At 38.4% G+C, this 13,540-nt stretch overlaps 1 protein-coding gene across 1 annotated transcript in view; it reads left to right on the top strand.

Moving 5' to 3' along the window:
- The window catches only part of Lrrc69 (leucine rich repeat containing 69), a 125,025-nt gene that overhangs the window by 15,893 nt on the left and 95,592 nt on the right, over window positions 1–13,540 (top strand). Inside the window, exons 4-5 of the mRNA XM_027403546.2 lie at window positions 5,803–5,998; window positions 9,111–9,182. Of these exons, the coding sequence (XP_027259347.1) occupies window positions 5,803–5,998; window positions 9,111–9,182 (268 nt within the window). The remainder of the gene's footprint in view (window positions 1–5,802; window positions 5,999–9,110; window positions 9,183–13,540) is intronic.

The raw sequence follows: 13,540 nt of genomic DNA, 5'->3' as shown, positions 1-13,540 counted from the left end.
AGGGAGATCAGAAGTGTGAAGCAAGCCACTGAAGTTTTTTTCTTTCTCTTTTGTTTGTCTATGGTATATGCATGTGTTTACACATGTGAGTGGTAGTATGTGCAGACTATAGTCTGACTTTGGGATGTCTTCCTCTGTCTCTTTCCTCCTTATTTATTGAGACAGGTTCTCTCATTGGACCTGGAACTCACCCTTTGTGCTAAACTGGGTGGAAGCTAGTCCCAGGTATCTGCCTATGTCTGACTCTAGCTTTGGGGTTACAGACATATGCCATTTGCCAGGCTGGAGGAGGTACACACTCAGGTCCTCATGCTTGTAGAGCAAGCATTTTACCAATGGAACCATTGCTCAGTCACTACATTTAAGCAAGTAATTTCTAACCACTTGAGAGAAATGAGAAATAGTGGGTAATGGAAGAGCGAAGTTGGGGTATAAAAACAGAAGGCCTTAAGGTGATATTATTGATAGGCCAGCTCAGTTCGTGGAGCTTGCTCAAACACAGACTGGGCACATTAAATTTTATTTCACCAGTGCCATAAACCATTTTGAGTTCGATGGGAGAGGGTCATATAAAAGCAAAGGATTTAAAATTACAATGTAATTTTTATTAAATAAAAACTGACATTTTATTATGATTAGCAACAACCAAAATATGTTGTTTTTCCTTATCCCGTACATCTGTGCAGACAGGCCATCATTATAGTGTTTCTGGAGCCACTGAAGGCCTGTCCTTCTGAGGAGTAAGCTCTCTGGAGCTGTTTCTCTCACACATGGAGAGAATTCTGCTTAGGTTGACGTTGGAGGTTCTCCATTGCACATTGAACAGAAACATACACATTACAGAGTAAGAGCAACTATAGGCTTCAAAGAGAATGTGACACTACAAGCACAGATACAGAACTGTCTGTCCTTATAGCCTAATGTGTTCCATTTCGCTTGTCTAAACTTCTTCCCGAATCCTTATATAGGGGAGGCAGTACTTTAAATGGAATAAACAGAAAACTAAAATAAATGGGGACTGGAGAGATGGCTCAGGGGTTAAGAGCACTGGCTAAGTTCAGAAGACCTAAGTTCAATTCCCAGTAACCACATGGTGGTTCACAACTGTCTATAATAGGATCTGATTCCCTCTTCTGGCATGCAGGTATACATGTAGAGCACTCATATAAAATATAAATAAATAAGATTTGAAAAAAAGAACAATCTAGTTGCTGTACAAGAGAAATACTTAGGATAATTAAATTGCCAGTAGTTGCTTGCTTGCTTTCCCATGATTTTAACTTACAAGTCAATTTGAGTTTGTACTGATGTTGTTAGGGTGGGAAGAACAAGACGTAAAGAGATCTTGTGACTCAGGTTCAAGAAATAGATCTTGTGCAACTAGCTTTATGACCTTGGACTAGGTAGTTAACTGACCTAGATCTCACTTTCTCCCCCTTGTAATGTGAGAATTTTGAACAGTGGAACTTCAAAGCTCTTGCATGATGATAAGACTTGGCATTTTGAGGAGCTGTCTGTGTTTGCAATGGGGTGTGCACTATTTAAAGACACATGTAGATGGAAGGTGATATACAAGAAAATGAAAACACAGCTTTCATTAGGAAAAGAGAGATTACAAGCCTGAGGCCCATGTGGTTTTTATAGCTAGCTCTAGGTTATCTGTATTCTCACCAGGCCATAGATACAAGCTTTTCAAGTGGAATTTTCCTTCATCATCCTGGAGAAGTTTCTTTTATTTTAAAGGTTTTAATTTTATTTTAAATTATGTATACACGTGTATGATAGTATGTTTAGAGATTACAGGCCGATGTTGAGATGTGTGTGTTTCTGTGGATTTGTGCATGTGAGTTATAGGTGCTTGGGGAAGACAGTAAATGGAGTGGGATGCTGTGAAGATGGAGTTACAGGCAGTTGTGAGCTGCCTGATGATGGATACTGGGAACCAAATTTGGATCATCTGCCAGAATAGTATGTGTCTTAACTGCTAAGCTATCTCTCTAGCTCCAGTGGGAGAAATTACTTTGCCTTTCCATACGTTAATATTTTCCATCTTTACAATGAAGGTGATAGTAATATTTACTTTATATACTTTATAAGGTGCTTTTGTGGTTGAGTAGTGTCCATAAAGACTTTTAAAGATTCAGTAAGTTCTTGGGAGCTGGAGAGATGGCTAGGCAGTTAATGGCTGCTCTTTCAGAAGATCTGGGTTCCTATCCCAGCACCCACCTCCAGCAGCTCACAACTACCTATAACTTCAGAACCGGTGATTTGCCTTCTTCTGGTCTCTATGGATACCCAAATGCATGTAGTGCACAAGCTTACAGTCAAGTATAATCAATGAGATTTTTGCTATTATTATTATTATTATTATTATTATTATTATTATTATTGATGTTGTTATGAGTTGATTTTTATTGTAGCTGTTTTACATTCTTCCCATTCATTCCTTTCCAGAGGTGAAAGACTATTTTGTATATGAATTTTGGAAAAGCATTAGGTTTGTGTAGTGTGGCATCCTTTCTTGCCCTTCCAAAGATCAAGCAGCTGCTTCAGTAGTAAAGGCTATGAATTAATAAGCCTAGTTAAGAGGAGGGCAAGTAGGGACCATGCGTGTCAACTCTGTGTTGATGCCTGGCTTCTGTTCACCTGTATTCTCAATTTGTTCATTACCCAGGAATGGTAGAGAAGAATTTGTAGGTTATGATATCTTCAACTTCACAGCTCATGGGCTTGGAGTCAGGATTACTGTTGAGTGGCAATGCATAAGTGTATAGCTGCACAGCTGCATAACTACACAGCTGCATAATGTACAGCTGCACAGCTGCATAGAAGACAGCAGAACCCTCCTGCACTCAGGACCTCTGAAACAGAAATGGAGAGGGGGAAAGACCAGAGAGTCATCCCTTCTCACCTGCCACTCAGCCAAGCTGTTTTGTGAAGTTGCTTGTGAACCCTCTATGGCGGAGGGGAGCAAAGAGGAGCTTCGAGTGTAGCCCTTCTCCAGGTTCCCTTTGCAAGGTGCTCATCATGCCTTCTTGAAAGGATGAGGGTGTTAGGCTCCTGATTCACCCTCCCTCCCCACCCAACTCATCCAAACACAAGACAGACACAAATTGCAATAAGCTCTGAGCTTGTTAGAGAGTTTGCTGGAAAAAAGTAGCAAAGGAAAGCCAAATCTTTGTGGAAACCTCAAGTGCTCAACTGAAACAATGACTCTAACTTAGCAATGAGGAACAGGCTCCATGTCTTTTGCTGTAGGGCATAGCCCTGCATTTTCATTCCTTATTTACTTATTTTGTTTTCCATCCCCAGCAAAGTTCCCCTCCTTCCTCTCCTTCCAGTCTCTCCTTCATCTCTCCTTCCCAACCCATCCACTCTTCCTCCTCTGCTTCTCTTCAGAAATGGACATCTGCCAGTCATGGTATATCAAGTTACAGTGATACTAGTCACCTCCTTTCCTATTAAGGCTGAATGAGATAATCCTGTAGGAGGAAAGGATCCCAAAAACAGGCAACAGAGTCAGAGGCAGCCCCTGCTCTCACTGTTAAAAGTTCAACAAAAAGACCAACATGCATAGGGCTAGGTCAGTCCCATGCAGGCTCCCTAGTAGTTGGTTCAGTCTCTGTGAACCCCCATGAGCCCATGGGGGTTAGTGGGTCCTATGATCCTTTCTCCCTCTCTTCTGCAGGATTCCCTGAGCTCTGCCTAATGTTTGGCTGTGGGTTTGCATCTGTTTCCATCAGTTGCTGGGTGAAGCCTCTCTGATGACAGTTGGGCTAAGCACCAATCTATGAGTATAGTAGATTATCATTAGGAATAATTTCGTTGACATTTTTGCCAGTAATGTTTGGTTCCATCCTAGGTCTCTGTGGTATCCCTAGGTTTTGGTCCTCAGGGGTGAGCTCCCTCTCGTGTTATGGGTTTCCAGCTGGGCCAGTCATTGGTTGGCCACTCTCACAATTTCTTCACCATCTTTACTCCAGCTAATCTTGTAGGCAGGAAAAATTGTAGGTCAAAGGGTTTGTGGTTGTGGTTTTCTTGGGGTCCCAATCCCACCATTGGAAGACTTGCCTGGGGACAGGAAATGGCTGGTATAGGCTCTGTATTTTTCATTGCTAGGAGTCTTAGCCAGCATCACCCTTGCAGACTCCTGGGAATTTCCATTGCACTAGGTTTTTAGCTCATCTCACAGATGCCTCCAGATTCCAGTTGTCTTGCCCAGTAATTTCTCTCCTCAACCTCCCCCAACCTGTTTTCTCCTGTTCCCAGCCCCTCATCCTGCCCCCTCCTCTTTCCTTCATTCCTTTTCCATGTCTAGTTATTCTTCTTTGACTCTACCCTTCTGCAAGTTAATTTCCTTCCTATTTTTTGGTTTTCAAAAGTTATTTCTTTTAGTTTTTGAGATTATAATATAATTACATCATTTCCACCTTCTCTTTCCTCCTTTCAAGTCTTCCCATATACCTCTCCTTGTTCTCTTTCCAAATCCATGGTTTCTTTATTCATTAATTGTTGTTACTATATATATATATATATATATATATATATGTATATATATATATTCTTCATTCAAGTGTGTATAAGATCTCATGGAATTTTAGTTTACATTTCACTGATGTCTAATGATGCTACATACCTTCTCATGTACTTACTCATGAGCTGTATCTTTGTTATTTATTTTTCAGCGCATCCATATTCAATTTTTTAAAAATATTTTTGACTATTTGATTCCTTAAATTTCTACATACATTTTAGAATTGATTTCTTAACTTGTATACAAAAATTGAGTTTTCCTATGGAATCTACATGTCTCTTTTGGTACTATAAACATTTTTTTCTTCACATGAGCATGATATAATTATTTTAACTACAGTCTCTTACATGTTCTGAGGTCTCTCATTTCTTGTTAAATGTTTTTATTTTATATACATTATTCTTATTATATCATAATAAGTGACATTTCTTAAGCCTTTTCATCCAGTTATTTATGACTACATGTAGAGATACAATAGGAATTCAAAAATACTGATTTTGTATGTTCTCTCTCTAATTTTAGTACTTTAAAAGTTTTAAAATGTGATGTTATTCTTGAAGGGACCAGGGTTTTAATAGTGAGCAATCTAATTGCTAAACAGTAATTCTTTTTATTAGCTTACAGTGAATTAGGTTTCATTATGGAATTTTTTCAAACAAAACTTAGTTTTGTTGTTGTTTTTTCCCCACCTTTTCCTATGTCTCCTCCTCTTATATGCCTTTCCACCCCAGTAACATCATAGTCTACCTTGTGTCTCCTAAACTGTGTTGTTCAGAAGGGCAGAGTTTGTGGTCTATCCAACTTTTCATCTTCTGCAACAATTAAACATTATAGCTGTTTTTCTCCCTCCTCCCCCTCCCTCCCTCCTCCCTCCCTCCCTCCCTCCCCTCCCTCCCTCCCTCTCTCTTTTCTTTTACTTTGTAGTTGTTGTTAGGGTAGCAGTGTAGCCTTGGCTGGCCAGGATTTCACCATGTAGACCAGGCTGACCTTGAACTAATGGGTCCACTTGCTTCTACTTCCCGAGTTGCTGCAAATACAGACATTTACTACCACACCTGAAAGAATTCTCTTGCTTAAATCTAGATATTACATAGCTTTCTGATTATAAATTATTTTTTAAAATTACGATATGCCAAAGATCTTTACAATAGTTCCAATCAGTTGACTTAGGACACCAAGAAAAATTGACACATTAAGTGACACTTTTACAATGAACTTCTTTTGTCTGATGAGCTTGAGTCACATACTTTTCCTGTTTCTTATTTTAGGCTAAGGAATCTTACCTACCTAAGCATCGATCATAACCAACTCACCATGATCCCTAAAGAGCTTTGTTCTCTTGAGAATCTTTTGGAACTGCATCTTAACTACAATCAGCTCATGTGCATCCCTGAAGAAATTAAGCTCTTGAAGAATCTTCAGCAGCTTTTTCTGGTCAGGAACAACATTGAAGTTTTGCCACAGGTAAAGAAAAAAGGGCCATCTGTTTTTTTTATTGTTGCTGATGGACAAGAACTCATTTAACATGATAACATTATAAATGATAAAGCACTTCAAAGTTCATTTGTTTTGTTAAAGAAAAAGGTGTGACTCATTTTCTAAAACATTATGAATATGTATATGTGTACACATGTGTATGAATGCAATTTTCTGTTTATATTTGTGTTACACTCTTCTTAGGTTCTATTTTAATTTCTTTAAAGAGGTCTGGGGGATATAAAAAGAGCCCTTTGAGTAGAAGATGGACGTAAGACTTCTGAAGTATAGTCTTAACATAACATTTTCACTGCTTTTGTGATAGTTGAAGTCAAAAAATCATCTTTTTGCATTTGAGTGTGTGTACGGATAAGCAGATGAATGAATAGAAAATAGTCCGAATGGCTTTGAGTTTTGTAGAAAAAGTTTTTACTTACTTTTAAAAGCTTGTTTTCATGAAACTGATTCCATAGGTGGAAGTAGATATTAGGACAATTATTACTTAGGAAATACATTCGAATCATACACTTAAAGATAGATGGATATTTCGTGTTGTTACAGAAATAAGCCCACTAGGTCTATGAGCTGGTCATAATAACATAAGCATTCAAAAGTCCAACAGAGAATTTCAGAATTCATAAAAGAAGGCATGCAGTTAAGGCATGGAGTGAGAGTGCTGTCATATGGATTTCTGTGTCATGTTCAAAGCATTTGACTAAAAGCATTAGTGCAGCATATTTCTTTGCAACTTTGTGTGGTCCAGGATGCTCATGTACTGACTGAATCATGCCCTTAGTGTGAAGGAGCAGGATGCGGCGGCATTCTGAGGAAGTTAGGTCACCAGGGTGAGTTCCTCATGAATGAAACTATTATCCTTATTACAATTAAGTGTGCTTGTACATGCCTGCAATCCTAACACTCAGGACCAAAAACTCTGAAGCATCCTAGGTTACATGGTAAGATTGAGGCTAGCCTGTTGGCATGCATGAGACCCTATCTTAAGCAACCAAACTAAGCAAAACCAAACCAAGCCAAACCAAAGCACCTCGAGAGACTTCATAGGAATGAAGGGCTCTTTCTATCATGTGACAGTATAGCAAGAAGTTGGCAGGTTCCAACCCATCACATCATAGCCCTACCATGTTGGCACCCTGACCTTAGTCTTCCACATTCTCTAAAATACTCTAGAATACATTGCTATTGTTTGTAAGATTTGCAATCTATAGTTCTCTGTTACAGAAGACAAACATGTCTTTTTCTGAAAATCTACAAAATATATTCACATATTAAACATACCGACAAGTCCTGAAGCCAAGCTTCTTAACTTTGTTAAATTAGAGTTTCCTGAAGCAATGCCTTGGCATTTGCCTTGGTCATAGTGGACAAATAAAAATTGTTAAAAATTTCAATGTAATTCCTGTTCTTCTTGGTCGTAAGTAATACCAACCTTTAGCTTTGTGTCTACTGTGTAGTTTTGGATGTGTTTGCTTTTCTCTGTCTAGCATCTATTTCTTTTTTGTTTTCATACTGGTGTTGTGCTATAGCCTTGTAAATTGCTTCTGCTGTGAGTCTGTTAGATTTGCTTAGTGTTGTCCTATCCTACTACTCAGGTCATCTAGCCAACTAAGAATTGTCCTTCACTCTGGACTTAGGGATTTGCTCGAGGATAGACATAAGACTTAAAGTAGATAAATGGGATAAGTTCAATGGATATATGGGGATAAATGTGGTCTTTCTGCCTGTTAAACAGGAAGAATGAAGATCCACATCTCGGGACTAGAGAGGTGGCTCAGTGACTCAGAGGACTTGATGCTCTTACAGAGGATCCAGGTTCAATTTCCAGCACACACATAGTAGTTCGCAACCATCCATAACTCCAATAACAGGGGATCTGATGTCCTTTTTTTGTGGACACTGAACACACATGTGGTTTACATACATGCATGGAAACAAAACAGGCGTGCGCGTATGTATACACACACACACACCACACACACCACACACACACACACACACACACACACACACAGCTTAAAAATAATTAAAAAAATTTTGTATCCAGGCATCTCCTTTGTCAGTCCTCTTTGGTCATTTTCTGTTGTTTTAACACTCTTCTCCTACATTTCTATCCCAGGAATAGTGGTATTCTCTTTATGGAACAGTTTCTGTCCAAGTGTTTCCTCTGTTTCTTGTACTGGAAGGTACAAAGATGGAAATCTAAAGTACACTCAGTACTGCAGACTCCTCATCTTTTCTCAGAGAATGCAACTGGTGCTAGTATGCAATATAAAAGATGAAGACTATTGGATATGGCTAGAGATATACCATTTCCCTAGGGAGAAACCCCGCCACCAAAATCAGAGCATTGCAGAAACATTTCGTCTACCATAGTTGAAGTCATTTAATAAATTATACCCTCCTTTTTCAATTTAAAACATTTTTCAAGTTTTTAGGTTTTAAAACCCCAGTTTTCATTTGTTTGTTAATAGAAATACTAGAAATACTATGTCCCATAGCAACCATGTGGTTACTGTGGTAACACACATTTCCATTGACCATGTAGATATAATCATGGGTTTTATTTATCTTATGAATAAAGGGTTTTGTTATCATAGTACTAAGCACAAGATAATTGTACTATAAATTCTGGTGAAATTATCATTACAGAAAATATTTCAGGATTATAGCTGTTTTCTGTTTCTCAGGGTACTTTAATAATAGCTAGTGTCAATGAGTGCTGACTGACAATTAGGCTGTTTGAGTTTGCTAACTCAGTTAATCCATTTAACAATCACAAATGTATTTCATTTCTGTTTAGAAAAAGTGGAGAAATCAAAATACAAAGGGATCTTAGGAACTTGCCTATGACTGACTACATGTGTTAAGAGTGAGAAGTGGGTTAAGACTTAGCAGTTAACTTAGCATGAGTTATGTTGCTCTGTGGTTTTCAGAACAAATGAGGATTTGTAAATTTTTTGAAAGTCCTTAGAGAGTTCCTTGGGGAAGACTGTCTTGATGGAGGGACACCTCTGTCCACTCTGAACTAAAAGCTAATACTTACAGTTTTATATTAAAAACTCTTTTCTGTCTTCTGACACAGGGACTTTGTCAACTTGAAAAACTAAGACTTCTGGACATAGCTGGAAATGTTATTCAGATATTTCCAGCAGGCGTAAGTACAGTCAATTTTTACTCTAAAAATCATTCTGTTTATACTACTGGGAATACAAAATACAAACAGCCAGTAAAAGCTGTAGTAATTGGAGCCTAGATTTGTACAATGACTCAAAGATTTTCTTTATTTTAGAATTTCAAGACCCATTCTTTCCCATCCTTTTCCTTGTGTTCTGTGCCTGCTGAACTTGCTTGAAATAAATGAATTCTGATTGTTATAATAAATATTTAATCTGTCAGTTATGATTACATTCTTTGGTTATTACATACTGCTTTTGGTCAACCCTGCTTTTTTTGAAGAGACTACTTTTCTGGATAGAAGGTTTTATCCCATATAATTAATCCAGAGGTGACCCTTTTGTCATTTGTTTTAAGCCATCAGCTATGAAAATGCACTTTCTTTTCCATTTGGAACTGAATTTTGACTTTGTTTCATTTCAAATAACAGAAATTTTGGCAATTTCTAACTTTGGGGAAAGAAATAGCTGTTTTTCATATTGCATTTTTATATCCAAGTGAACATGCTGGAACATTTAAGGAAATAACTACAAGTCCATTAATCTAGAGAGTATTTAGTAAATACCTGTGGATCCATTATTATTTTTTCTTATTGATTGATTCAAAGTGTAGTTTTCAGACTTTTTTATCTAATAAAAAAGTATTTTATATTGAAAAGGATAAAATATGAAATGAGTTCAAGCTATGCTTTAGAAAACTATATGTAATTTTTTGATTGTGGTAAAATACATATTATAAAGCCTTATCTTTTTAAAATTTATTACTAAATTAGTTAATTATTTTCCAGCCTGATCACAGTTTCCGTCTACTCCTCCTCTTGTCCCAGTCCTTCCCCCAACCTCCCCACTCCTATTGTCTCCTCCTCCTTTCTCTTCAGAAAAGGGCCCAAAGCCTTATCTTTTAATAGGACAGACTTGACACAGTACTTGGATACAGTCCATCAGCACAACCTACCTCTAGAACTTAGTTATCTTACCAACTGAAATGTCATTAGACAAATTCCCAACCAGTTAAATTTCTAGTTCTCATGTTAGCATGTAGCACAGCATTTTAAAATGAGGCATTCCCATAGTCACCCATACCACATGTGTGCATACAGTTTGCTTATCCATTGTTCTGCGGATAGACACTTGGAGTGTTTCTGTCTCTTGCTTACTATGAGCACGGCTGCTTCAAACATTGTAGAAGTTATTGCTCACTAAGTTTAGTTTTTACTTTCAATTTCTGTAAATATATACTCAGAAATAGAATTAATGAATTGTATAGTCTTTTCCCATGTTGTTATCTTGGTGCCATGACAAAACACCTGACAAAGTATCTTAAGGAAGGACGGGTGCAGTCCATCATGGTGGGGCAGCCCTGGCATCAGGAGGGTGAAGCATTTGGTTTCATGTATCCATAGTTGAATGCTAGTATTCATCTCTCTTATGTAGTCTACTGCTCATCTCTCTCATGTATTCTGGCACCCAGTTCTGTATTCTAGTGCTCATCTCTGTCTTACATAATCTACTGTTCATATCTCTTAAGTGTTTTAGTGCTCATCTCTCTCTCTTATGTATTCTTCGACCCAGCCCATAGAATGGTGCTGTCACCTTCAGAGTGGGACTTCTATCTCTATTAACTAAACAACCCCTCCCAACATGTCCACAGGTGACCCAGTTAAAGTAGCCCTACACAGACATGCCCCAAAGCTTGCCTTCTAGGTGATTATAGAGCCTATCAAATTGGCAATAAATATTAACCATCATATCTCAATTTACTATGCTGTTAAAAAATGTATAGTTTCAAATTATAGGAAAGAGTACATGCTTTCAGCAGAGACGTGGTAAAGATTTTATTTATACTAGAGTCTTGATTTAGTTCGGTGCACAGTGTGATACAACAGTAACTTCCAGAATACCCTTCCAATGTCACTTCTCCCATGGTAGCACTGCAGCAAAGACCATCTAAAGGGTTACTCCTTTTGAGTCTATGTTGACATTAGAATGTGAACTTTATTATCAGACATATCTTGAATTTCAACTTAATATATTTATTAAATGAATAAACCTAAATAATGTTCTTCAACTACACCTAGCATCTACCTTGGTATTGCCGTTAATGCAGTTTCTTCTAAAAAGAGATTCTATACCAACCGTTTTGTTTATAAACACCCTTGCTGTCAATAATTTTAGTATACCTTTGACATGATATATGACAAACTCACTTTCAGAGATTTCTATAAACCCTCTGAAATAAGATAGTATACGAGACTCATCTGAGCTTTGTTCCCAATTATTTGCTTCTGAATTTTCAAAATGACTTTCCTTTCTAAAGCAGTAATGATTTTCTACAAATTATTGGTGTAAAATCAGTTTTGCACATTTGAGAGATGGGCCAAACTGATGGAACACATGGTAAATGCAGAAATAAATCCCTGGCTGTAGAATAGTTCTAAGTGTTACAGAGTTCAGTTTCAAAGTAAGGTATGCGAATGTTACCAACAATGAAGACCGAGTAGTTTAAGAATGGTGGATACAGGCTTTGTTAAATTCCTAAATTTCTGTTTACAAAACCATGACCTGAGACAAGTTGCTTGAGTTACCACTTAAAACCACTAACCTCATGGGCGTATAAATTAGTAAATGATTATATACTGTTTTATAGAGAGTGTCAAAGGAATGGAAATTACTTTGACAATGAATTATATGTGAGATATGTGGTAATATTGACATAGTGATTGACAATGCACAGTCATGGAAATGATAGTGATCATTCATGATCCACAGGCAACAATAGGTGGTAGCAACTTACCAAAGGATGTGGTTTAAAATAGGTTTTTGTTTTTTTAAAAATAATAATTCATTAAAACACTTTTTAATTTAACTTTATTATTATTTTTTTAAATTAGTCACAAGCTTGCTTCACATGTCAATCCCATCTCCCTCTCCCTCCCCTCCTGTCCCACCCTCACCAACCCCCACAAAGCCCTCACCCCATCCCCTCTCTGTTCCCCAGGGAGGGTGAGGCCTTCCATGGAGGATCTCCAAAGTCTGTCATATCATCCCAGGCAGGGCCTAGGCCCTCCTCTATGTGTCCAGACTGAGAGAGCATCCCTCCATGTGGAATGGGCTCCCAAAGTCCATATGTGTGCCAGGGATAAATACTGATCTACTGTCCGAGGTCCCATAGATTGCCGAGACCTCCTCACTGACCCACGTTCAGGGGGTCTGAATCAGTCCTATGCTGGCCTCTCAGCCATTAGTCTGAGGTCCTTGAGCTCCCCCTTGTTCAGGTCAACTGTTTCTGTGGGTTTCACCAGCCTGGTCTTGACCCCTTTGCTCATCACTCATCCATCTCTGCAACTGGATTCCAGGAGTTCAGTTCAGTGTTTAGCTGTGGGTGTCTGCCTCTGTTTACGTCAACCACTGGGTGAATGCTCTAAGATGGCATATAAGGTAGTCATCAATCTCATTATCGAGGAAGGGCATTTAAAGTAGCCTCTCCACTATTGCTTAGATTCTTAGTTAGGGTCATCCTTGTAGATCTATGGTCATTTCCCTAGTGCCAGATTTCTCTTTAAACCTATAATGGCTCCCTCTATTATGATATCCCTTATCTTGCTCTCCTCTATTCTTCTCCTGACTCAACCTTCCTGCTCCCCCATGTCCTCTTCTCCCTGTCTCTTACTCTCATCCCCCTCCCCCCTCTCCCCATTCTCCCAATTTGCTCAGGAAATCATGTAAGATTCCCATTCTCCTGGGTACCATGTATGTCTCTCTTAAGGTCCTTCCTGTTTCCCAGACTCTCTGGCAGTGGGATTGTAGGCTGGCAATCCCCTGCTCCATGTCTAAAATCCATATATGAGTGAGTACATACAATGTTTGTCTTTTTGTGACTAGGTTACCTCACTCAGGATGGTTTCCTCTAGTTCCATCCACTTTCCTGCAAATTTCAAGATTCCATTGTTTTTTCCCGCTGAGTAGTATTCCATTGTGTAAATGTACTACATTTTCTCTATCATTCTTCAGTTGAGGGGCATCTAGGTTGCTTCCAGGTTCTAGATATTACAAATAATGCTGCTATGAACATAGTTGAACAGATGTCCTTAGTGTATGAATGTGCATCTTTTGGGTATATGCCTAGGAGTGGAATTGCTGCATCTTGTGGTAGACTGATTCCCATTTTCCTGAGGAGTTGCCATACTGATTTCCAAAGTGTCTGTACAAGTTGGCATTCCCACCAGCAGTGGAGGAGTGTTCCCCTTTCTCCACATCCTCTCTAGCATAAACTGTCATTGGTATTTTTGATTTTAACCATTCTGACTGGAGTGAGATGGTATCTCAGAGTTGTTTTGAT

Source organism: Cricetulus griseus, chromosome 2, assembly GCF_003668045.3.
Source record: "Cricetulus griseus strain 17A/GY chromosome 2, alternate assembly CriGri-PICRH-1.0, whole genome shotgun sequence".
NCBI classification, from domain to species: Eukaryota; Metazoa; Chordata; class Mammalia; order Rodentia; family Cricetidae; genus Cricetulus; species Cricetulus griseus.
This window is presented reverse-complemented; position numbering and strand designations above follow the sequence as displayed.